Genomic DNA, 23,694 nt, shown 5'->3' on the forward strand with positions numbered 1-23,694 from the left:
AAATAGGGTTTAACAGAAACCCTGTAGCTAGACTCTGGATTATTATTATCTAAAGTTTTATAATCAAAAAGTACAGAAAATAGGCGTGACCCGGAATCTCTATGTGATCCATTTCAACACATATATTATAGTCTATTTGTTAATGTCATCTGATTATAGTCTTGTATATGATACTGCAATAGCTTATAAATGACCTATTACTGTATTTTCCTCCCAAGAACAGTTTTTCCAAGCTTCCAGACAACAAAGCTATACTGATGAGGTATATAGCGAGCAGCCCAGTAAACAAAACTTTTGTATTCCCCACAGAAGACACACAGGCACGCAGTAGAAATGGATATGCCTTGGGTTTGTAGAGACAAAGGGATGTTCCAGATGTAGCTCTTCCTGTAAAGGAGGATACCTTTGTCATGACACCGTCAGAGTATTTTGGAGGCAAACATACAGAACTAAGACAGTGAAAAAATGTAGTTTATTCAAACAGGTGCAATATACAGAGGAGTTTCTATAGTTACAGCAGATTGTATTTAGGAAAAAAAAAGAGTGATGGGGAGATGGAAAGGGAATTAATTATGACAACGAAATGAGAAGTGGATAATTGTACAAGTGACATGAAAATAAATTACACTTCAGGTTACGAAAAAAAAAAACATAAGGTCAAAAAGCACAGTGGTTTCATGGCAAGTTTGTTCATTCACTTGGATTCACCTTAAACTCAGGAAAAACACACTGCTGAAGCTGCAACTCAACACTCTAAAGCTATTTTTGGCAGTGTGTCAAATGCTGAAAACTGTGTACCAGACAACATTCAACTGTGTGGCCTTACTAAATGATACTGGAAAGGTCAGCTAAATTCATCAAAGATTTCTTACTGGTGTGACTAAAGGTGACATATAACATTTTAACCAGTTGTTAATATTGTGTTGTTAGAAATGTGTTGCGTTACCCAAATAGAATCCAGTCACAATGTACTTTGCCCTCATCTTTCAGTCATGAAAGCAAGTGTTCCTTTTTCCATTTCTAAAACAATAATATAGTCTGCAAATATATAAAAGGAATATATATATATAAAAGGAATCATTTGTGAAAGGAATACATTTGCTTGAATACTTGAGGATAAAGTGCATTGTGATTTGATGAAATCTGGGTGTAAGTGTGGTTCACGTCTAAATAAACATCTAGTAAACATCTAGTAATTCATACACTTTGCCTTAATGTGTGTTCTTTTACTCTGTAGCTATGTGTGCAGAACCAAGCATAACTACACCAATAAATCTTCACATGGCATTGCATTCCAGAATGAACTCTTTGTGAAAGGTAAATGCAAAGTGTAAGCAGACAGCCATTTTGCTTCTCTAGAGATCCAAAGGACTGTGGTCATGAGCTTCTACACATTTCACAGCCAGATTCATCATTGCCTTTTAGGCATCTTTCCCCATTCCTGGCATAATGTACTATGATAGATCAGGTAAAATTAGGCAATACCCAATTGAAACAAAAAATGAACTTTGTCCAGATTTAACTTATTTATTGTACCTGTTTTCTGCAAGGGTTAACAGCCTCTTAAGTTGGCAGTTTGATGTGGACTGTTTTAAATCATGGTTATTGATACTTTTGGTAGCTAAAGATCATTACTGAGTGAAGATCAAAGGGATTCATTCACAGCATGGTTATCCATAATCCTAGAATCTACACTCATTGTTTTTCATTTTGTTGTTCAGACTGCCAGTGAATAAATTGCTTTTTTCATCGCAAAGAGATTGATGAAATACAGCAAATAACATATCATCTATCCTCCTAATCTGAATGAACTGACAGTTCCAAAGACCTGAATTTAAGGTTACCAGGCCATTGTTTGACCTTATATCAGAGCATGTCCATTTTGCTGCCAGGTAGCTGGGGCAATACTACTCATGCACTGAATGTCTTCAAATTTCAAAAAAATAATTCTAGTTTTCAACTGCATTTTGTTGTGTGCACTTTGTGGGCTGGTGGGAGTTCCAGCTGTAAATATTTGTAAATATTTTTGATGTTCATGTTCACTGTATCATGTGTCTTATCTCTACAAAGGGATGCTATTATTTTCAAAAGCACATTTTTTGCAGTTGTTGTTTGTTCGTTTGTCTCAGACTTGGTTGCTGTACACAAATGGAAGGCCTTGAGGGGAAATGCTTGGCTTTAAAATCAGTTTCTCTCTGTATAAAAACAATATTATACTTGGAAACTGGAAAAAAAGGCCTTTGATTGTTAAACTGCAACCACAACCCCCTTCAGTCCTCTAAATTATGTTCATAAATATGAATAAACAACTTAAATACTAAACATATATCAATACAAAACCACTCACAAACGCACACAAATCCATTCATATGGCTAGTTTTAAGTCTATATTTCCATTGATGTGAAATTCAGATTAAGGAAATTAACTTTGCAGTTTTCCAAATCATCTAAAAATCTAAAATTTAAAAGACTGCATGCAATTCATATGTCTAGAATATAGTTTTTTAGACAGTGGACTTTTTTGTTGAAGCACTCAAAATGCTTGCATTAGATAGACAGCAAACAATGGTAGTTAATGTTCTCTCAAAGAAAAGTATAAAAATTAAAAAAGAGACAAGTTTAACCTAATATGTGACCTGAAGTGTATGCTTCAAAATATTATATTTGGTACTGCTTAGTAAATAGAATCTCAGTATAAAAAAGTCAGTCACAAAGCTAAAATCTGTTGATGGCTGTAATGATTATTGAAATGGCAAAATACAAATAATTAAAATATAGCAATAGAAAAGTTAATCCTTCTTTACACTGCAAAAAATGCATTGGTGATTAGTGTGTTTGCATTTGGCTTATTAACTTTTTCTGTCATCCTAATAAGAATTAGGTTGAAGGTCTTAAAATTACGATGCTAGATCAAATTAAAGAATAAATGTAGAATAATTTCTGTTGACAGAAGTAACAGACACTGCTACATACTCCAGATTTGGCCATTCCTGCACTGTGCACAATTTTACACAGTAGCATTTATCTTCTTTCATAAATGGAGTTATTATATGTAGCATATCTAAATGAAATGTTATAAAAATTTTATAAAAATCATTTGTCAGAGAATAGAATCATTCCTGATTCCTTGAATATTTCAAATGAAATTTCAGTATGGCTTCAATGTACATATAAATTTGTTGTCGCGAATAATCATGACCATAACAAAAATCAAAATTTGGGATGATGATTTTGCCCTTCATTTGACAGGACAGGTGGCCAATCAGATAGAACTATAGTCTGCATGGACACATGCAGATTCTGTGGGATTTTAATCCCTCTACTGAAATAGAAGCAAACTGCCAACAGTTCAGGTCTGACAATGGTTAGCACCCAGTAGACTTTATATGTAAACTAAGACTTGATTGTCAAATTTCATCTTGTGCCAAGTGACGTTTTACCACTCAAAACTCAATGGATCTCACAGAAAAATGGCAGTGTAAAATAATCCTGTGATAACCTTAATTCTACAAAGAGAGTAATCCAAGAACAATCTGAATAGCTCATGGAAATAAAAAGATTAAAAATTACACAGGAAATATGTAGCTGGAAAGCGTTCATTGGCTGTTGTGCTGCGACACCTATCCAGAATTGTCTAGTGATTGAAAAGTCAAACCCAGTTTTGTAGAGAGGAGGGAAACAAGATGATTTCCTTGAATTCATTTCCAGATAAAGCAGGCCCCAAAATATTCTGATTTACAATTGTATTTAGAAAAATAGCCCTACAAACATGAAAGCTTGCTACTGAAAATTTAGAAAATGCAAGCACTTGTGCTGCAAGCGCAATCTGCTGTCAAACTATCTGTCAAAAATGAGAAAATCCATTCGATAGCTTTGAAGAAACACATTAAAATTAAATAATATACTTCAAATGAACTGCTACTACTCACACACCAGAATAAATAGGCACCGATACAAAGGCAAATGTTCCTTAAAAATGTTGACATGTTGCAAGAACACCTCTTGTTGTACATTGCTGGTCACCTTGCTGACCTGAAAAAAATGACACACACCCCCACACAAGTGGCTCAGCTATGAGTTCAATGCTTTTTTTAAGGCAACTGGATCTGTACTGATTATGACTGTTGAAATACAGTAGCTACATATGTTTGTAATACCCATTAAGAGTGTGTGCTTCACCATCGCATATAATCCAGTTTTACTGAAGTATTTAACAACTAATATCAGACTCAAGATTTATGTGTTGTCATACAGTTTTTGCCTTGCATCTTACCTTAAATAACCTAAGCTGCTCTTGCTCTCTTTGTGGTATTCTTTCTAACATCTAGATAATTAATTGAACACAAGTAATCACCACCTCCTTAAAAATGTATACTAATATCAAGTACCTTTGCTCTGACAAATGTTCTGTACCACAGCTGGTCTCATCCCCCTACCCCCACCCCTTCTTCTGGTCTCACACTCACAGTTGCTGGTAAGCCGCTGAAAAGCAGCCACCTGACTGACAAGAGGTTGAAAAATACTGGGTGGAGTGTGGTTTCCTAGACGCCTGGGAAGTGGAGCTTCTGCTAGTAATAAGGTGACTCTTTTAGGGAACTGACCATGGCTCCAAGGGTGAGAGCTGGGAAGAGATCACATGACAGTACAGCAGCGGCACCGCCTTTTCTTCTGAGGCAGCGGGGGTGGGAGCTCGACGACCGAGCTATTCTCCTTCTCCTCAGAGGACAGTTCAGAGGAGACCGACAGTGGCCGGCCGGCGACCAGGTCCGCTGCATTGCCGTCCATGGTGGACACATCAGTGACGGTCTTCTCACGCAGGGACTTCTCGTCATCCTCATCAATTAGGACAATGTCCGCCTGGGCAGCAGCCGAGTCAAAGGCCAAGTCCCTGGGCTGCTCCTCACCCACGAAGATCACGGTGACCGGCTTGGCTCCGGGCGGCTCCGGCACCTCGTCCCCATAGTCAGGCAGGCCAGTGGTGGCAGCGGCAGCGCTGTCCAGGTCCACGAGAGTGACTGTCACGCCAGCGCCATCCCCTCGGCCATAAGCCTGCCCCACGCACCTCAGCAGCTCATCCACCTCAGAGGAGCTCCAGGGGTGGACGCCGTTCTCCAGGGTGGTGGTTCCCCCAGAGCGCACCTCGTATACCACCCTGCAGCCGTCATCGTACACCTTCACACCCCGCTGGTACAGCTCCCCGGGGTCCACGGCTGAGACGGAGAGGATCTTCATACCCCCCGTTTTCCTGTCTTTCCCCACGCTAATCTCCATTGTGTGCTCTGCTTCAGTGGGGATGACAATAAAAGAGGAGTCTCTATTAGCACATCAATCTGCATACTCTAAATGTACATCAGTCTCCATAGCCATGGTCACTTTAATGTTAAGCAGGTCTCTTTTTTTTCTTCACTTAATTTTACCATTTCACATAATAAATAATCCATCAAGCTAATCAACTGATGATAATTCATAAGGAGATGCTGTCTCATTTTCCATCTGTATTTCAGATAGAAAATTATCTATTCACTAATTTGACCAAGGACTGCCTACCCAAGCCCAAGTTTTAAATACACTTGGTTGCCCTGACACATTCAACAAGATTTACTGATAATTCATCTCAGTTGGGACTTTTGCAAATGAAGGTTTTACTTTGAAAGTTAAGGCAACTAGGAAAAGGTGTATTCATGTACAATAAAAGTGAAATTCATTTCAGTGGATGAGAATTCTGATTTGACTGGAACACCAGCATTATCCAGCGTTAATGTAAAAAATGAGAAAAAGCAACCCTCTCTTAAATGTGCTAGCAAAACTGAAGCACTGAAAATCTTTTACAGCTTATGTACACTTACACTGCTAAATTTTAAACTGTGCTCATTTACTGTGATATAATCACACACTCCAAAAACACTTTAATTCAAAATAAAATGTACGTACTATATTTTATGGAACATGCCTAATACAATGCCTTTATACCTATATTCAACACCTTTACAACTTTAAGTGTAATGTGCCAAAATAATACAGCATCAGGTGACCTAACCCAAAACACACTGCCACAAGCACAAAAATTACTGTACAATTTTCTGAAGCGGTAACTGATGTTCAAATAAAAGTATAATCATTTCAAGTAAAAAATCTAACTAGTCAGTAGCTGATGCTTTCCTGGTCAAGAAATAGTATAATAACACAATGGGATACAGAGAATGTACAAGCCAAGAAGACACACCAGGGATGCAGCACACCAGAGTAACCCTATGCCTTCATCCAGAAGGGCCAGCATAAACATGCATGCATGTGGATTGTTACAGTAGCAAATGAATTGTGGATCTTATCTAATAGTCCGAGTACAGTGGTCTTCATTCCATCAGAGTCCAAGACCATGAGCGCAGTGCCCTATCCACTGCTTGTCACTGCCACCTGTTGGCACACTCTGACAATTCAATCTGCCCTGGTATTTTTCAGATCGCGCCAATAATACTTCAGCTTACAGCTGGAAAGTGACATTCTGCCTTGAGACCTGTCTTCACTCATGGAGACCATTTAAGGATGAGATGAGCATGAACCTATTAATTCACATTGACTTAGAGAATTGCCACGAGTATATTTTAACCATAGAAATTACATTTCCAGTATTAACAGACCAATATTTAGACCTATTGTCAGACAAGAACACACAGACACATGTTAAAATCAAACAAGGCATTGAAAAATATGTAATGCAAAAATACTTTAACTTCTTGAACATTCACTCTTAATTATATATCACTGAATGTATTACTATTTTATTGTATTTTTGTAAGCGCATGGATTACCTCCATGTTATTCCGTACGAAAAAAATTAAAGTTTACACATAACTCATACAAATTAATGATGTGGATAAGTACAGAAATAAACACAGATTTAAAACAAACATATTTAGTATAACATAGCATTTGTTATACTAAATATTTGACATGGGACAAACACAACTGCAGTTCTCACAATTCTGTTCACAGAACAGCACAAAAAAAATTCAACTGTACTGAAGAGAAAAGCTGTCCCTGTAAAAACATGTATTATTGAGACTTCAGTGCAGTGTTTAGACTACATTATTTGTTTGTGTGCTGGCAGGGCAAGCAGCTTGTTGCCACATTGTGTCTCCCTCAGCAACTTCCCAACCACCCCTGGCCTTGTACAATCTGGCAATCTGTCACCCCCACTAATCTCTTCCTGCCTCCACTTCCACCACCCTGCATCCCAGACACCTACCAGTATTCCTTGGGAGTCGTTGGTCCCCAGAAGCAGTGATGGGTGTTCGGGAATGCAACTCCAAGAGGTCCGAGTTCTGGGAGATGATGTACTTCACCACATCTGTCGAGTACAGAGCTAAAGAGGAAGTGATGCGTGGCCCCTGGGCCCCAGAGCCCCCCTGGTGTCCCCCTCCCAGTTCGACCCCCTCTCTCCTCCCTGTCCCCCTTTCTCTTCGGCAGCTGAGTGCTTAGGCAGCAAAAGCCAGCGAGAGTGTATTAGAGGGAACAATGAGCCCCCCGGTCCGGGGGATTCCCTCTTAATAGCAGGATCAGTGTGTAAACAAAGTGCAGAGTCATTGCCTTGTGGGTGAAGTTCAATAGTCTAGCTGAGGCAAGAGGGAAATGGTCCAAGGGGCTAACGGGCAGCTTTCCAACGAAGGTAAGCGGTAAGACTAGACAGTGTCATGTGTGTCTGTGTGTGTGCATGTGTGTATCTGTGTCGGGGCAAGTGCACATGTAAGCCAATACCACAGTCAATATATCTAACAGGAGAGGTTTTGTTTGATGTTAATATGTTGACATTCAGATTTGTTCAACAATTCAATAAACAAAAATAAAAACTGCTAAGTTAAAACTTACAGCCTGACAACTTACTACCAACTGCATCACCATACCTCTGTATGTTCTTTTACATAATATAATTATACTGTATATCATTCTTGGTATAATGATGTCAGCATTTACATGTGGATTTGCACAATAGGTATTACTGTTGTCTGAAACGTCATACATATAAGGGAAGTGAGGCCTGAGACACAATTTGCTGCAAATTGTCAAATGCCTGACACATCTAGTTATTTGGACTGCATGGCTCATGGAGACTCACAGTGTGAGGATCACTTATAGTTTATTCTTTCCTACATAAAATTAATGTATGTTTCCTTCTACAAGCTTTTGAGCTACACTCACAAATTTGGAGTTTATCACACTGAGTCCAATTTGGTGTGCCTTTTTGTTAATAAACATTGTAGTCTCTAATTTAAAGCAATGGAAAAAAAATCATTTAACACCATAAGGGTAATGAATCAGACAGCACACAACACCATTTTGCAGCAATGAAGCAATGTAAGTGGTGTGGAATACTCTTGTTGAAGTTTCTTCAAAACAACCAAAACTAATGTACTTCAATAGTTAGCTATTACCACACAAATGATCTTTTCTTGTTACAATATGCAAGCTGCGTGGGTGTCTAGTAACTTGCCAGTTAACTACAATATTCTGGTCACTAACTCACTGGCTGGCAACCATACAGTTACTTTATTTACTAGCTAGCCAGCTATCAATGGAATTTGTGTACTATCAAATAGAAAATTTTAGTCAGCTTCTTGAACTTTCTTTAGGCTAGCGAGCAAGAGTTTGGTGGTTTAAAGTGTTAGCGAAAATTTGGTCTCTCTATTTTAAAGTTCAATTTTGAGGGATGCCCTAAGCTGGTCATGTCTGAGGTATCATTTTTATTACTGTTAGCAGTCTTATGATTTTTATTTATTCATATATTTTGTGTGATGAAACAGCCACCAATACATACCTCCATCTTGTTTCAAGAGAATCTACAATGTAGAAGAATTGGAAGAGTTAGAAAAGTGTTTTTCATCAGACAAGAAATAAAATACATTTTTCATTGTAAATTCAACCAATAAAATACTATGAAACATTGGACATGATGATTTCAAAACTAATATGTAATACATATTGTAATATGATATCTAAGATTCCATTCTGTATATTGATTGAAAGCAGATTTATTGTTTTGATATATCCCTCCCCCTTTAAACTTTGTTATCCCCATGGCTACCCATGTTTAATTACCCTCTAATCGTCATCTTTTGGACTGCCAGTCAAGTTCTGTATCCCTGTTCTAGTCTTAAATCTTTAACTGGCTGAAAGACATATTTTACAGCAAGTCAAATTTTAAAGGTATTACTGTGAAATTGGAGTACAAGTTCTCCAAAAATGGATGTAATTTTTGTCTGCTTTTATTTTTTTATATAATGTAGAACAGTCATATACAGTAGAAGTAACTGGTGGAAGAATTTGTTATTTAACATTATGGCACATGGTGCCATAATATCCCAGCCTACAGCACCCAAATCCACCCCTATGTAAATGGGGCTATAAGGTAGATAATGATGTAATTCTGGGTACTACAACTGATGGACCATATGGCTTTCTTTTAGCAGATTTAGCAGATTCCCAAAAAAATGTGAGATAGACTCATATGAAGCTGTTATGTGCTGAGGGTCAGCTGAAACTGCCTATACCATCTTCTTTAGACTCACTCTCTGTACATCATCAGAGTCTCTCTCCACCTCTCCCCGCTTCTGTCTGAGAGCTTGTTCTTTTTCAAACATCTGTGACTCTTCGTTCTCCAGCAACCCAATTTGCCCTTCCAATCTGCAGGAAAACAGGAATGGTACTCTGTTTCAACTTCTCTCTGACCACCAGGCAAAGTCAATACTGACTGTAACTAGGATGCCCACTTTCTCACTGTACAACACTGTAGGACAAATTGCGGTGTTTTCCTCCTTTGTAACAGTAATGAGCCATCTGTATCCATACCTATAAAACAAGGGTGAGATTTATCCTGATATGGCATGAAGCATACTCATGTAGGAATGCACCCAGTGGATGGAACATCAGTGTGTCAAGGTGCCCATTACCTCAGCCCATTTCCTTTAATGCTTAAATGGTGTAAAGCAGCACACTACTGGGTGTCACTTTTCAAGAGTTTCCTATGACTCAGTATAACAAAACAACAAGGCACAGGATGCGCAGAGCCCATTGCCTTTGTCCTCTGGCAAAGAAAGGGCTAAAAATCTTCCGTCAGCTAAATTACTTTGGAAAATGACACACTGTAAGACAATAACTGTGAACTATTAGATACAATTTATAACTAATGAAATCATCTGTACGATTATTGAGCTAGGACAAACGTTTAGAATGTATGAGTTAATGAAGAATTTAAAATGTAAGAACGCAACATTTATTCATGCCAGTCTGCACTGAATGTAGATTTTACTCATGAGTGTCCTTGAGTAGATCGTACTTTTAAGATGTGGAAGCATGTACATGTCAGGTTTCACTCCAGCAGGTGGAGTGATAGTCTGCTGTCTGTCTATCTGAACTCATGGGTGCCATGGAAAGCACCGGAAGGTTTGTGGAGTATGTTCTAGCCAATAAAACAAACACATTTAACAAGATCTGATTTAGACAGAGCACAGAAGGGGGCACGAGTACATTGATCAAACCAAGGTCGAAGTAGAGGACTGAAAAAACCTCTTTGCAATTGTAATTGTCACAAATTAATATGCCGGGATGCAATGTTTTAATACAAAAGTCTGACATTATCAGTTTCTTTGAAAACGAATTATATGAAAATTTTATGCAGGCGTAAACCAATTTCACTGCACTTTTTGTTGTTGTTGTTGTTCCAGCACACTGCAGTTGTGTCACACATTGAACAAAATAAGCATGTCTCTGAGAGTGAAATTTATTTATTTATTAATTTAAATTCTTCCACGGGATTGCATAACCTAGACTCATTATTACAGTTCTATATGGGACATAAGGCTGTGCCTCATGCTGTCTTTTTAGAAAGAGGGCTGTTTGAGTTAATCATTATGGTGGCATTCAACCAGGAAGCTCCGAGCTGAAGAGCCTCCTCTGCCTCTTCCCTTATTATTAATGTCCACCCATTGTTTTGATTACTAAGATTATGTAAATGCAGGCTAGGTTTATGGAGTCCTCCCAAGATCCTCACCATCATTACATGGAGGGAAGCGTCAAAAAGGATCTGATATTACTGCATTCCTGATTCCAAATGACAAATTCTTTACTTTTTATTTTTGATGATCAGTTTAAGGTTTTCCATTGGCAGAAGGAGTGGCCTTTCCCCAGCCAATCAGGGAAGGGTGGAGTTTTTTTTTTTACACATCAGGAAAGATCTATTGTGAAAGTGATGTCACAGCATCCTGGGAACATGCAGTCCTCTGTCAGTTCAGGCATTCGAGACACTTTTTCCTACAGTGTGTACATCATTCAGCTGCATTTTTTGTCACTTGATATGTAGCCTACTTGTACCAAAATAACTCGATAACATAGACATTCCCAAGCAGGCTGTGTCCCAAGTTTGTCACCAGGGTTCTTTTGGAAAATGTGCTTCAGAAAGAAATAAATGACAAAACCCCCAAACACATCATTACAATAGTTTAAAGTGGAATGAACTGAAATTTCAGCATGGCTACAAATCTGGGCCTTTTTGGGTTACCCCATGCCCAGAGATACTTTTGAGCAGTAATGACACATGGCAGTGAGGGAACCAGGCTGATCAGAATCTTAAAGGATCACATTCCAGGCAAATGATTCTGTACCTTTGAGGACTGTACTTAAGATAAACTTCCTGAGTAAATACCCATGTCCTGGTAAGCATCTCAAATGTTGAATTGTCAAATCTAAGGGGACTTAAAAACAGTACAGAATAATCGCTGTGGTTTTTACTTCATTATCACAATCATGCCTTCATTCTTATGAACAGCCCATGGCTGATAAATATTTTTTAAATTTTCTGAATGATGAGTGATCACAGTTGTGCAGTTAGATTTATCAGGCAGTCAACAACCTACCATAATATTGCAAAAATATTTATATTCCATTACTTATACAAATACTTTTATTCGACTTACGCTCCATATACTTACACAAATGTTAAATCTAGGTGCAACTCGATGATGTTAAGGTCTTTTGGGCAATCTAGTTTTTATATTATATTATATTATATTATATTATATTATATTATATTATTTTACTGTATGTATAATTGCTTGGCATAGAAATGGGCCTCCTTCAATGAGACTGGGTTTGTCATTATCACTGTGATCAGCGTGATCAAAAATGGAGTTTTACCTGATCTTTTGCCTACAGCAGAAGAACTAATTAATGTAACAATATAACAATACATGTATTGTTAAATAAACAGCTCCAGACAAACTGCAACACTGACAGACCTTGATGTCAACTACTAGAGTTGCTGATTATAAAAACAATATTGCCTTTCATGTAAAGAATATACTTTTCAAAAATCACTGTAATTGTAATACTTTTTATCACTGATGAGTCTCTGCACAACCTATAATGTTACTGTAGAGACTGTCTGCATTGTCAGGGATGTCAGTACCTGTGACTTGTGTCCTCCATTTTCTTCACCTGGGGCAAATCCTGTTCAGCTTGTCTCCTGCACCCTTCCTCCTCCCCCACCTTCGTTCCTGGTTGGGTCCCCTGGAGAGGATTTTATTGACTCATGAATGTGGGCTGATGAAAGATGAGAGAGTTTTGTGGGAAAACTGAAAGCTGGTAGGAGATACAGAATAGTATAAACATTATTCCCACTTTGCACAACACCAGCACACTGTTCAGATGTCTGTCAAACTCATTGTTAGTTCATCAAATGAACCTTTACAGCATTCTGTTCAATTAGAAGGCTTTCTTAATTTTTCATGTTATAAGATGCTAGCCAGCTTGCAATAAACAGCAACAGGTGCTAGAAGAGCCAAGTGAACGCAATCATGTTGTGTGTTTCATTGTCATACAGGCATATGATCCATGTTTTTATAAAAGGTTAAAAGGCATTTTTAATCTATAAAGTATCTATACCATTGGTTTCCTTAAATGTATTTCATTTATAAGAACATTTGATAGCCAAAATTTCAGCACAGCCCATTTTTCCCATGATATTTGATATTTCAAGAATTTTTATGATAGCCTATGTTCTTAAAAGTGTATTTAATGTATATTATAATGTTGCTTTATTATAATAAAATTACATTCAATATTCACTGATCATATAAAAATGTTCCAATAAGCATTTAGGTCTGCTGGAAGAACATTGTTACACTTAAAACTGGAAGGAAATATCTGCATCTGTTACAAAATAAATGAACACAAAGTACCCAGGGTAAGACAAAATGTTTATATGTTTGTAAGCACGAAGTAGTGATTGACCTAGTAAATATTAAAAACAACACCAGGGCCAAAATTGTGTCAAAAAACATGGCCCCAGTTAGGTTTAAAAACACCATTGGCCGTTCCCTGCCCTACAAAATATGTTCTGACATAGCAATATCAAAATACCACAACTATTCATCATTTCATTTCATTTTATATCATTATTTCACTGTTTCTCCATCCAATATTGCTGCCAAATGGTAAAACAAATAATGGTCTGCTAACCATGCTTATTCATTTATTGTACATTAAAATGAAGAAAACCCATGAACCATTTTAATACCATACTATTACAGTATTAATGCCAAGTATTACACAAGTCCAATGCCTCCAATGATCACAAAGCTAACAAGTGGCTAGCCCTTCCATTTCAACAGTGTCTGGATAAAACAAATGAAACAAAAAAGTGTTTTATAGATGAGTGAAACAAATGGCTCAGCGGTCAGATGCTCATTCAGCTCAATTTTAACCTGTAAGTTCAATCGGGCAGTCGAATTCAGAAACACAAAACTCTTGAGTTCAATGCAACCTGCATGCGTTTCTTTCCATTGAGCTTGTCACAGTTGTTGTTTTTTTTTTTTTTTTGCAACATCGACTTTTGAGATTCAAGAACGTGTTTTGACAGTTCAAGCTTTTGAAATATTTGAAATCTGCCATCAATATCAGTAGTAAAATTACTGAAAGGGCAATTTCTCTGTGGTGAGAGGCACATAAAACACACACTGACTACCATAGGCGTAGATTTTGGTAGGGACAAGGGACGACTAGCAGGAAATAAACTTGTGTAATAATTATTGGATTGATTGCAGGTAAGACTGTTGGTTATGAGTATGTTGGTATGGTTCTGTTAGGAAACAGTTTTGTGGAATGGCATGGCGTTTGTTCCGGAGACACGTGATGTGTATTCGAATACAAACGCTGGAGATAAGCGATGTGTATTTGAATACAAAGCGATGTCGCTACATCCGACTGGAGCCAAACGGCGCCTCTTGTGAACCCTATGGAGCCAATTAAGTTACAGGGCTCAGGAAATACCCAATTAGAGAGGGAGCTGTTTAGCTATGCACAGCTCCACAAGACCAATCAGAAACAGCACCCCTGCTGGTTATCATAACTCATATGCAAATGTGACTGCTGTTAACTGTATAAAAAATGAACTGAATTCTATATCTGTTGAACTTCTGCTCAATGCTGATGTTCCCACGGCCGGCTGTGCTAATAAACCTTCCTGTCTTTTGCTACGAATATCGAATCTGCTTCTTGTCGTAACGAAACACTTTTTGGTGTTCCGGACTTTTACTAACAGTTATGATCATCGGGGAGACCATGAAATTCTTTTCAACATTTGGAGCATACATGGAAATACTAGTAGTTAACATTAAACCGAACATAATACGTTACCAAATTAGCACATCTGAACAGTTTTAACTCTTACACAGGAAAGCAGTAAAGTTTGAGGTCAAACTTTAAGTTGGCTTGAAAATGGCTACCATGGTAGTATTAATAGTTACAAGCTGTGCTGAAGAGATGGTCCGTAGTGGCCATTGTGACATCATCTTGCACATATTAGAATGTCTGAATGTACTATCCATGTTAATAAATAAGACATTTTTGTTGTAAGATTGCAAATATCTAAAAAAATATTTAGGTACTGACACAGAGCACAATCGACGCAATTGTCAAGTTGTCAGTTGCTGACAACTGACAACGATGTTGCCAGTTGTGTCTATGTGATTTTTATTGGTTAGTTGTCTCAATGGCTAAAATGGCTGTAAAAAAAGTAGTTTTACAGCTTCTCCAGCTAACTTATTCTAGTTAGGTAGCCACCTAAGTCGATAAAGGTCTGGCTAGCTTCTGTTTTAGCCAATTGTCTTGCTTGCTACTTCAGGTCTTTTTCAAAAGATAACAAGTGAACAAATCTGGCGTAAGACTTTGTCAGAAAGCGTGAGAGTCACACAAGACGAGTGACAGCAGCACTGAGTTTAAAACTTTGCTCTAGAGACCGTCTATTATGCAGCTGCTATAGCAGACAGTCTTGTCGTGTCTAGAAAATGTTACACTCTTTGTTAGTATTTTTCCTACATATTTTTTAAAAGTTGTGGTTTGTTAGTTCACTTGCTGTGTAGCTAGCACAGAATGATCCAATGAGCCAGCTAAAGTCAGCTTCCTAGCTAACTGTGTCATCATCACTTCCTGGAATGGAAATAAGGAAAGGGGGGGGGGGGGGGGTTGGACTGAGGAGCTCCAACTACTGTGGACCTATAACAAATATAACGGGTCTTACACCTGCATTACCCTTAGACTTACTGCATCTAAAGATATAACTTAAAAATGCCCACATACTTGGTTTTGAAAAGTCTTATCCATACCATACATAATCACACCAAGAAAACTGCAATGGCTTCAACCATTTACCAGACATGTATCCATAGGCCCATGTATTAAGACAAGCAAACACACAAACCTGAATTTGATCAGTTTTGTATTTTTGAGCGATAGGAATACGTGTGTAACAGATTCAAGAATTTTATTTGGGCTGTGCAAAACAACAGTTTAACATATATTCTTTTCTCAATTCTTTAGAATAAAACAGAACTGTATTTTAAGAAAAACAATATATATATATAAACTACATTTGATGGACTCTGATAAGCTTCTTGAATCCCTCATTTTCGACATTGCTAATGGGAAGCATGTGTTTTGCAATGCAATATGCAATTGCATTTGTGATGTCTTTCTCGTAAGACACGGTGCTGGAAAATGCTGATATGATCGTTTGCTGCTGGGTAGACGCACTGGGCCTGGTGCTTGTCGAGGGTCCACTAACAACACTTGTTTGGGACTGTAATTTCTTACTTTCTGTGTGTTCTAATGGGTGATATTAATTCAAATGATGAATTAGGTTTGTGGTGTTGCCTGTCTTTGATGGCACGTGTCTTCAGCACAGTTTGCAGTGCTCTATTTTTTGTCGGATTGTAAATAGCCAGAATATCTTGAAAATCATATCTATCAAAATATCAACTTGAGTGACCTTTCTTGTCAATGATGTCTTCGTCTTTCAAGCTGGTCATGGGCACTGCTTTTTCTTCGGTGTCGAATACCATGCTATCATCAAAAAGAGGAAAGTGGACATAAGAGATTTTTAACAAATGACAAAATGTAAGAAGGTAGCTTTATATCACTTAAAGTTAACTCACAGCTTATAAAGATTCTCATGGCTAAAGCATGTATGATCTTCCTTTAGTGAAGTTAGCTTAGCCAGATATAGTGTGCATAGATTTCATTTACTGGTATGGTCATGTTAGGCATATTGTGACAAATAATACTGCAAAAAAAAAATCTTTACATGCTGTAAGCTTGGTGTAGAACAACGAGCAAGATTAATGCAGAATAGTGATTATAAACAACTATAAATGAACTTGTAACTTGTAACTAAATTGTTGGTTTTAATTTCTGTGTTTTAAATTGAATGTAATTGTTTTATTTTGAATACCAACAAACTTCTGACCTCTGGTGCATCCGAAAGCCCCTTTTGGAGATGACTTGAAATCATGCTTGATGAACATACACTAGGTATAATAGGTAGTGTGTGTGTGTGTGTGTGTGTGTGTGTGTATGCGTACATGCGTGATTATATGAGGGGCTATTGGTATTGGTCACCTCATGGTGACCACATTTAAATTATGTTTCAGTCATCAGGTCTGCTCCAAGATCCAGTTGGATGCCCTCACTGGTTTAACATTTATGCTGCATGTATAATATAATATTAGTTAAGGAAATATTGTACATATGTGTTTTTTGCTGTGTAATTTTTTCTTTCAATGTTAAAAAGCCCAGTGCATAAAGAGATAGGCCAAAAGGTTTTAAAGTGTCAAAGTTGACAAAGGCAAAGTTTCAGAAATGACTTCATATGAGACACCAGGTTTAATCTATATAGGCACTGGTTACAGTTGTTGTAGTGATTTTGCAATGCTTATAGCAAGAAAACCCCAAAGGTAAGTTTTTCAAAGCACGCTCTTCCTTTTTTTGCTTTGTTAATTGTGTAAGAAAAAAAAACGTTTTGGAACAGTTCAACATAAACCCCAATGCAAAGTGTGACACATCGCACAGAACGACACAGAGTGCTAAGGACAGAAGACTCAGAAGACCAGAAAGTAGCAGTCGCCTGAGTTTCACTGAGTGTTCTGACTAAAAAGAATGTGTTGTAGAATGGTATACATTTCTCCACAGCCAACAGGTCTGAGGTACTGAAATACCACACACATGTCTATTCCTTGTCAAGCATGCTGACACATGAGAACATATGTTAACATATAGTATAGAATAGGCTGAACCATGCTCTGTCAAACACGCAACATACATTCTTCATCACCAGACACCCAGGTTATGACTAAAGGTCAGGAAACAGGTTCTACAGTATAACAGCATAGGAAATGACATCTATGACAATCTATGTAATCTATGACTACAATACATACATCACAGGTAGAGGCAGGCACAAATTCAGGTAAGGGCAGGACCCTAGATAGACATGAGTGTAAAGTTGTGCATATCAAATGGATGTACATGCCAAGGGGCAGCAGTGTAACATGGTGGGGGGTGGGATGTGTAATAAGTCGCTCTGGATAAAAGCATCTGCTAAATGCAAGTAATGAAATGTAATTAAGCAGAAGAAATAATTTTTGGACAAGAAAAAAATTTCTGCCCTTCACCTGGCTGACAAATTTTAAAATCACCACAAAAACAAATAAGATGCATAAGCAACAAACATGTAGTAGTTGAAAGGCATAATGTGTCATTTATTCTTAATACATTTCATTGCATTTGATCATGCATTGTAGACTAATGTTTCAGTCTGGTATTATTGTGCATCCCTGGATAAAGTTGTAATTAATGGGAAATGTAACACTGTAGTTACATTTCAACCTTAACATACAATTACTTGTACTTCCCCCATAGTGTGTGGAACATTGCATAGAAACAATGAGCAACATACCAATTGCAATGAAATAATATGGTTTCAGGGCTTTAAAGTAAAGTAGTGCTGACATCTCAGCTGGGCATCTCATTTATATTGTAGTACACCTCTGTAGTAAAGCTCAATAATTTAATAAAAACAAAGACAATTTAATGTCACAAATATATTTGTCTCAAAACCTTTAATCTATCTTATGTATTCATACATTGAATCACTTATGTTAAGTAAAAATATTACACTGACAAATACATTATCTCATTTAAAACAGTCCTTAAAAGCCTTTTATTTATTTTATTTATTTAGTGCTGTTTCATTTGCCCATTTCATGTGCATCATACTTTTGCACAAGGAGTTATCTGGATGCTGATATGATAAATCAGTATAGGCACTTTTGTGTCCACAGGAAGATTTGCTAAGAAGGTGGATAAAGTGCTAGGAAGATATTCGTGCTTAAATCACAAGTAAGAACCAATTATTTGTAATAAAAGTTGAATCTATCGTTTGTCGTATGCACACATATGAATGCATGATAATGTAGTCCAGTGTTATGTCTATAGATATCACACAGTTTACGTTTTTCTTGCTGCTTTATAGAAGAGTATTTGAAGAGTAGATTTGAAGGTAGCTGTCTGGAGCTATGTAAGCCATTTCCTTTTCATTGAAATCCTGATATTTCATAAATCTGTAGTTGAAACCAATTAACATTTTCTCATTTCATTCCTGTCTTCCTTCTTGTCCGTGTCTCTTCTGCTTGTCTGTGTGAATACTTTTACAGAATATTCCAAATACTGAAACCAAAAATTACTCAATTCCCTGCCTATTGGTTCTTAACTATAATTTGCGGGGGGGGGGGGGTATACTATTCCCTCCAGGACAGCTGCATCTTAAATTAGCTAGCCCATTTGTGTCCCCTGTGGCACAAAACAGTGGAGTAAATGGGAAGTATGGGAGAGCGGACCTGTAGTGCTTTACAGTGATATTACAGTGCCAGCTGCAGGCTGACATGACTCCTGTGCTTCTAAAGGGAATCCATTAATAAGTCGCAGGGCTTCCTTCTCCACTGCCAAACCACCAACATAATTGTGGATTATATGGTTGATCTGAGAAGCCTTGTAACAATACCGGAGGTTATTGGACCCCTGACTCTTTCTGTATTGTTTGAAATGGAGGAGCACAACTTAACCTCTGTCTAAAATATAAGGCTATAAGGTTAATCACTACCACTGAGTCTTTCATGTCTAATCTTCTGCTGTGCACCAGTCTTTATAAGTTCATGTATATTTGGTTGCTAATGTGACTGTTTTCATGATTACTTATCCAATCATATTGTGTCAGAGTTTTGCTCATAAAGATTATCTGAATAGCCCTATGGCTCATGTTGACCCAAACCCAAATTCCATCTCTACCTATGACCCTAACCTCAACACTAAATTTAACAAGAATGAGGCTCTGGTTGGTTCTAAGTTGTTTCAATTTATATTACTGCTATTGTTATTATATTATTCAGTGCTGTAAACACTGAGTTTTTGAGAATCTTTCTTCCACACATTAAAGTATGCAACAGTCTTTAATTTGTGTTTTTTTTGTATGCAAGTTTGAAATGTGTTCATGAGCTACTAGTAAAAATGTCCTGTGAACACAGAATAGCCCTTCAAACAGAAGTATCTTCAAGATACCTCCTTGCAACTTGAAGTGTGAGCCAAATACAAATTATCCTAAGATGAATTCATTTAGCCAGGAAGTTGTTAGCCCCTGTGCTTTTTTGTACTTGTTTTTGAGCAGTAACACAGGAGCTACATAGAGCTGCAACAGGAGGAAAAGAATGATACTGGAGGTCTTCTGAGTTACAGTGCTGATTCTCTCCTAGCACCTTACAGTACCTAGCCAAGTAGGCAAATATTTGCCTTTTTCAAACATGATGTTTTAGAAATCAAAACAAGATGAAATCCATTAACTACAGATGACTAACACTATTTTTCTTTGTAATTCACTGTGTTCATATCAGAACTTTGACTGTCAAGATAAGACACATTTAGCCCTCTTCAATCCCTCTTTTGCTTTTTTAAAATTATGAATATTCATGTTAAAATAATTCCTCTATATACTCTCTATGTAATTGAATCCTGAACAGTGTTCATGTGAAAGTATTTTGTTTAAAGTTAGATTCAGGAATGATGAAACTAAGAATCTCATAATGCTAACAAGGTTCTAAAAATGTTAGCTCTTGTTTGCGAATGTTAGCCAACACTACTTTCTGAGATGTAGGCATTCATCAGCTGAGCTATAATCAAAACAACCAAAGCAGAAGGATCCTCAGAATACCACTGGTTATGGTGCAGCCCCAGCATCTGCCAAAACTTCACCAAAACTGCAATGCTTGCTTTTATGCAAAAACACAAGAAATCAGTGCAGTACAGCTTAAGTGCACAGTCAGGTTGCAAAACAGATGAAGAAAGGGGAAAACAGAAACAGCACTCAGTTGCGGACTCCCTGTGCAATTACAGTGAAGGGGAACTCAAAGCCATGGGCCATGCTGAACCACTCCTAGCAGTCAACCGGGGATTTAACCCACTATCAGCCAGCAGCGTAATGTCACTGAAACTTTTTATTACCGCAGATCCCAACGATCAGTGTCTCTCAACCCTGTCTTCAACACAGAGCCATTAAGTGAAGTGCATCCCTCAGTGGTATTGACAGGACATTTTACACATAGCCGATAAACCCCCCCCCGTGCCAGAACCAGGATGTCATAAATTAGCAATACCCACTATTGTCCACAGAGAGAAACCGCACATCAGCTACGTTTGCTATGTTTTGTCTCATGCCTCCCCAGGAAATGCAAGGGCTTTGAATAATTTAGAGTAATGAAATTACAGAGAAATCCTGGAGCAAGCAGTGATGCGTGAGCACAAAGGATTCTATAGAATTTTTTGCTTGAAGAAGACTTGCTTTAGAGCACATAGCACAAAGACCCTGTGTTGCTTCCTTTAAACAAGACTCTTAATGCTGAAGCTTTGGCAGATGCTATGGCATGAAGAGGCCTAGGTACTGTGTGTGCCCACTTCTCTCAATTCATACCCATGTCACATCACATGTATATTAACTGGTATGGGTTGTAGAGCAGTGTTTCTCAACCCTCTCCTGAACCCCCTGCCCTGCATGTTTTAGATCTCTCCCTGCTTCAACACAGCTGATTCAAATGATCAATTTCTTATTAAGCAGCTTCAGGAGTTCATAACAAGTTGATCATTTGAATCAGCTGTGTTGGAGCAGGGAGAGGTCTAAAACATGCAGGGCAAGGGATACTCCAGGAGAGGGTTGAGAAACACTGTTGTAGAGAATATTTGATGGTTTCCAGAGAATATTTTCAAGCATTGAACTAACAGAGTAAAAAAAATACATGTAGCTTAGATGGCAACTGCATCCAGGATTGAAAGAATGAAAACAAGGCAGTGAAAACTAGATATGTTACCCGATCAGATTCATTGTGTGACTTACAAAGGTCACAAAGTAATGTTATGAGCCATGAGTTTTGAAGAAGATATAGATACTTTTATTCAAGAATAGTGTGAGCCTTTTCTTTTCCATTCCCATCTAAGAATAGCAAATTCATCAGTGTTCATTCTATGCTGCTATTTGTCATCTTAATGCACAGAAAACTGTAGCAAGGTAAAATAAATACACTATATAGTCCTACTCACATGACAAATCTATTTCCTTTAATGTTGCTCACTGACAAGCACCTTTAAATGTCACTTGTTTAGGCTTAATTATTCACTCTTGGATTAGGGCAAGACTTTAAAGAGCACGATTTGAATATTGACTGTCAGCATCCAACAGTAGCTGATGTCTCTTTAAGCCAGTTACCACTAAAAATTTGTCGGAAAAATGTCCACTACCTTTCCAGTAAAGGTGAATATAATTAGCGTTAATGACGTTTACATAAGGGCAAAAATTTCTCTTCTTTCATGGTAACAGCTGTTTTTTTAAGTGGACCTCATAACTGCCATACTGTACTCATGCAGCCAAAATATTTTTAAATCTGTTGCTGTACACTTAAGTGTACATGGTAGCTCTTGATGGTGCCAAATTTAGACGCGCTGAAGGTCCCTTTCAACGCGTGCTCTCTGCGTCACCCAAGCATGCTTTGTGTAGTTTGCTAGTAAGCTTGATCTGTTATAAAATAAGATAGCATTTTTAGATAACAAAAAACAGATATTCTGGTTTTCCGCCATCCCAAATTTGCCAAAATCGATGTCCAAAACAGGGCTGATGCTGAGCAGATATGTCACCTAGTAAACCGGCATGACAGTCAATCCGTGTCATAATCAAAGCAAATGCACCATCAAGCTGCTCGGTAATGACACGTGAGCGAGAGACAGAGAGAGAGAGAGAGAGAGAGAGAGAGAGAGAGGGAGAGGTGAATTACCGCTTGGAGCCGCTCCTTGTGAATTACGACCTCGGCCATCCAGGAAGGTGACAGGATGCGCGGGAGAGGGGTGAGTCAGAGCAGGGAGAGAGGGGCGGTTGCCTTGGCGCAATCGGATTGATGGTGATTATGTGAGAGAGGGAGCGGCGCGTCGGAGTGCTGGTCCTGTGCTGTAATCCAGTCAGCAGGAGGCTCTGCATGCTGAGGGACATAGCTTCACAGTCACTGGCCGCTGCTCCCTGCCTGCATGTTCTGCCTGTCTGTCTCTCTCTCTCTCTCTCTCTCTCTCTCTCTCTCTTCCCTGTTCTCTCTCTCTGTCTCTCCTGCTATGTCTCTCCCCCTCTCTCTCTCTTGCACTCTCTCACTGGGCAGGAAGCAGCTGAGATAGCAACCAGGCGTGACTAATTTTTTGGCCTTTATGTCAAGAGACGCTGTCTGGTGGGCAGTCTTGAAGAAAGCAAGCCTGGGATTTGTAGTGCTTCAACAGGAGCCCTGTTCTGTCTTTATGAGCTGAAGCTCAGCCTTCACAAAATACAGGAAGGAAGCAGGTTCTAATTAAAAGAGAGAGAGAGAGAGAGAGAGAGAGAAGGCTGGGTTGTAAAATTGAGTAATGATGTTATTTATAAAAAAAGGTGGGAGGAAGATGGTGGTATTCTCCAGGTGATAACAGAGCTTATTGTGCAGCTACAGCGTGAGGGGGAACAGCTTAATATCACCAAAAACTTTTCATTAGAATTAAGTTGATTCAACTTAATTAAGCTTTTAGAGGACAAAGCAAATCATGCTGGTTGTACTATAAAAGTCTCATGGGATTTACTCAATCACGACTGAGTTGGAATTATTTAAAAAGATCCATGCAAATTGCTACCTTCATTTTTTAAAGTTGAGCCAGTGTATTATTTTTTAGAGTGTAGGAATGTCTGAGCATTTCAAATCAGAACAGTGAGGCTGTGAGACTTGCCACATTTTAAATTGGCAATGACATTTTCCAGAAATCCAAAAA

At 38.1% G+C, this 23,694-nt stretch overlaps 1 protein-coding gene across 1 annotated transcript; it reads right to left on the minus strand.

Annotated features, from left to right (window-relative positions):
- Positions 1–3,953: 3,953 nt before the first annotated feature.
- si:ch211-12e13.12 (paralemmin-2) lies at positions 3,954–22,972 on the minus strand. Its single transcript, XM_036526876.1, has 6 exons — positions 22,692–22,972; positions 12,458–12,558; positions 9,564–9,678; positions 8,813–8,834; positions 7,247–7,363; positions 3,954–5,282 (listed from the first exon to the last, which is right to left on the minus strand). The coding sequence occupies exons 1-6, from the start codon at positions 22,728–22,730 to the stop codon at positions 4,633–4,635; spliced, it is 1,044 nt and encodes a 347-aa protein (XP_036382769.1). The 5' UTR covers positions 22,731–22,972; the 3' UTR covers positions 3,954–4,632.
- Between the last annotated feature and the right edge of the window lie 722 nt (positions 22,973–23,694).

This window comes from Megalops cyprinoides, chromosome 4 (genome assembly GCF_013368585.1).
Source record: "Megalops cyprinoides isolate fMegCyp1 chromosome 4, fMegCyp1.pri, whole genome shotgun sequence".
NCBI classification, from domain to species: domain Eukaryota; kingdom Metazoa; phylum Chordata; class Actinopteri; order Elopiformes; family Megalopidae; genus Megalops; species Megalops cyprinoides.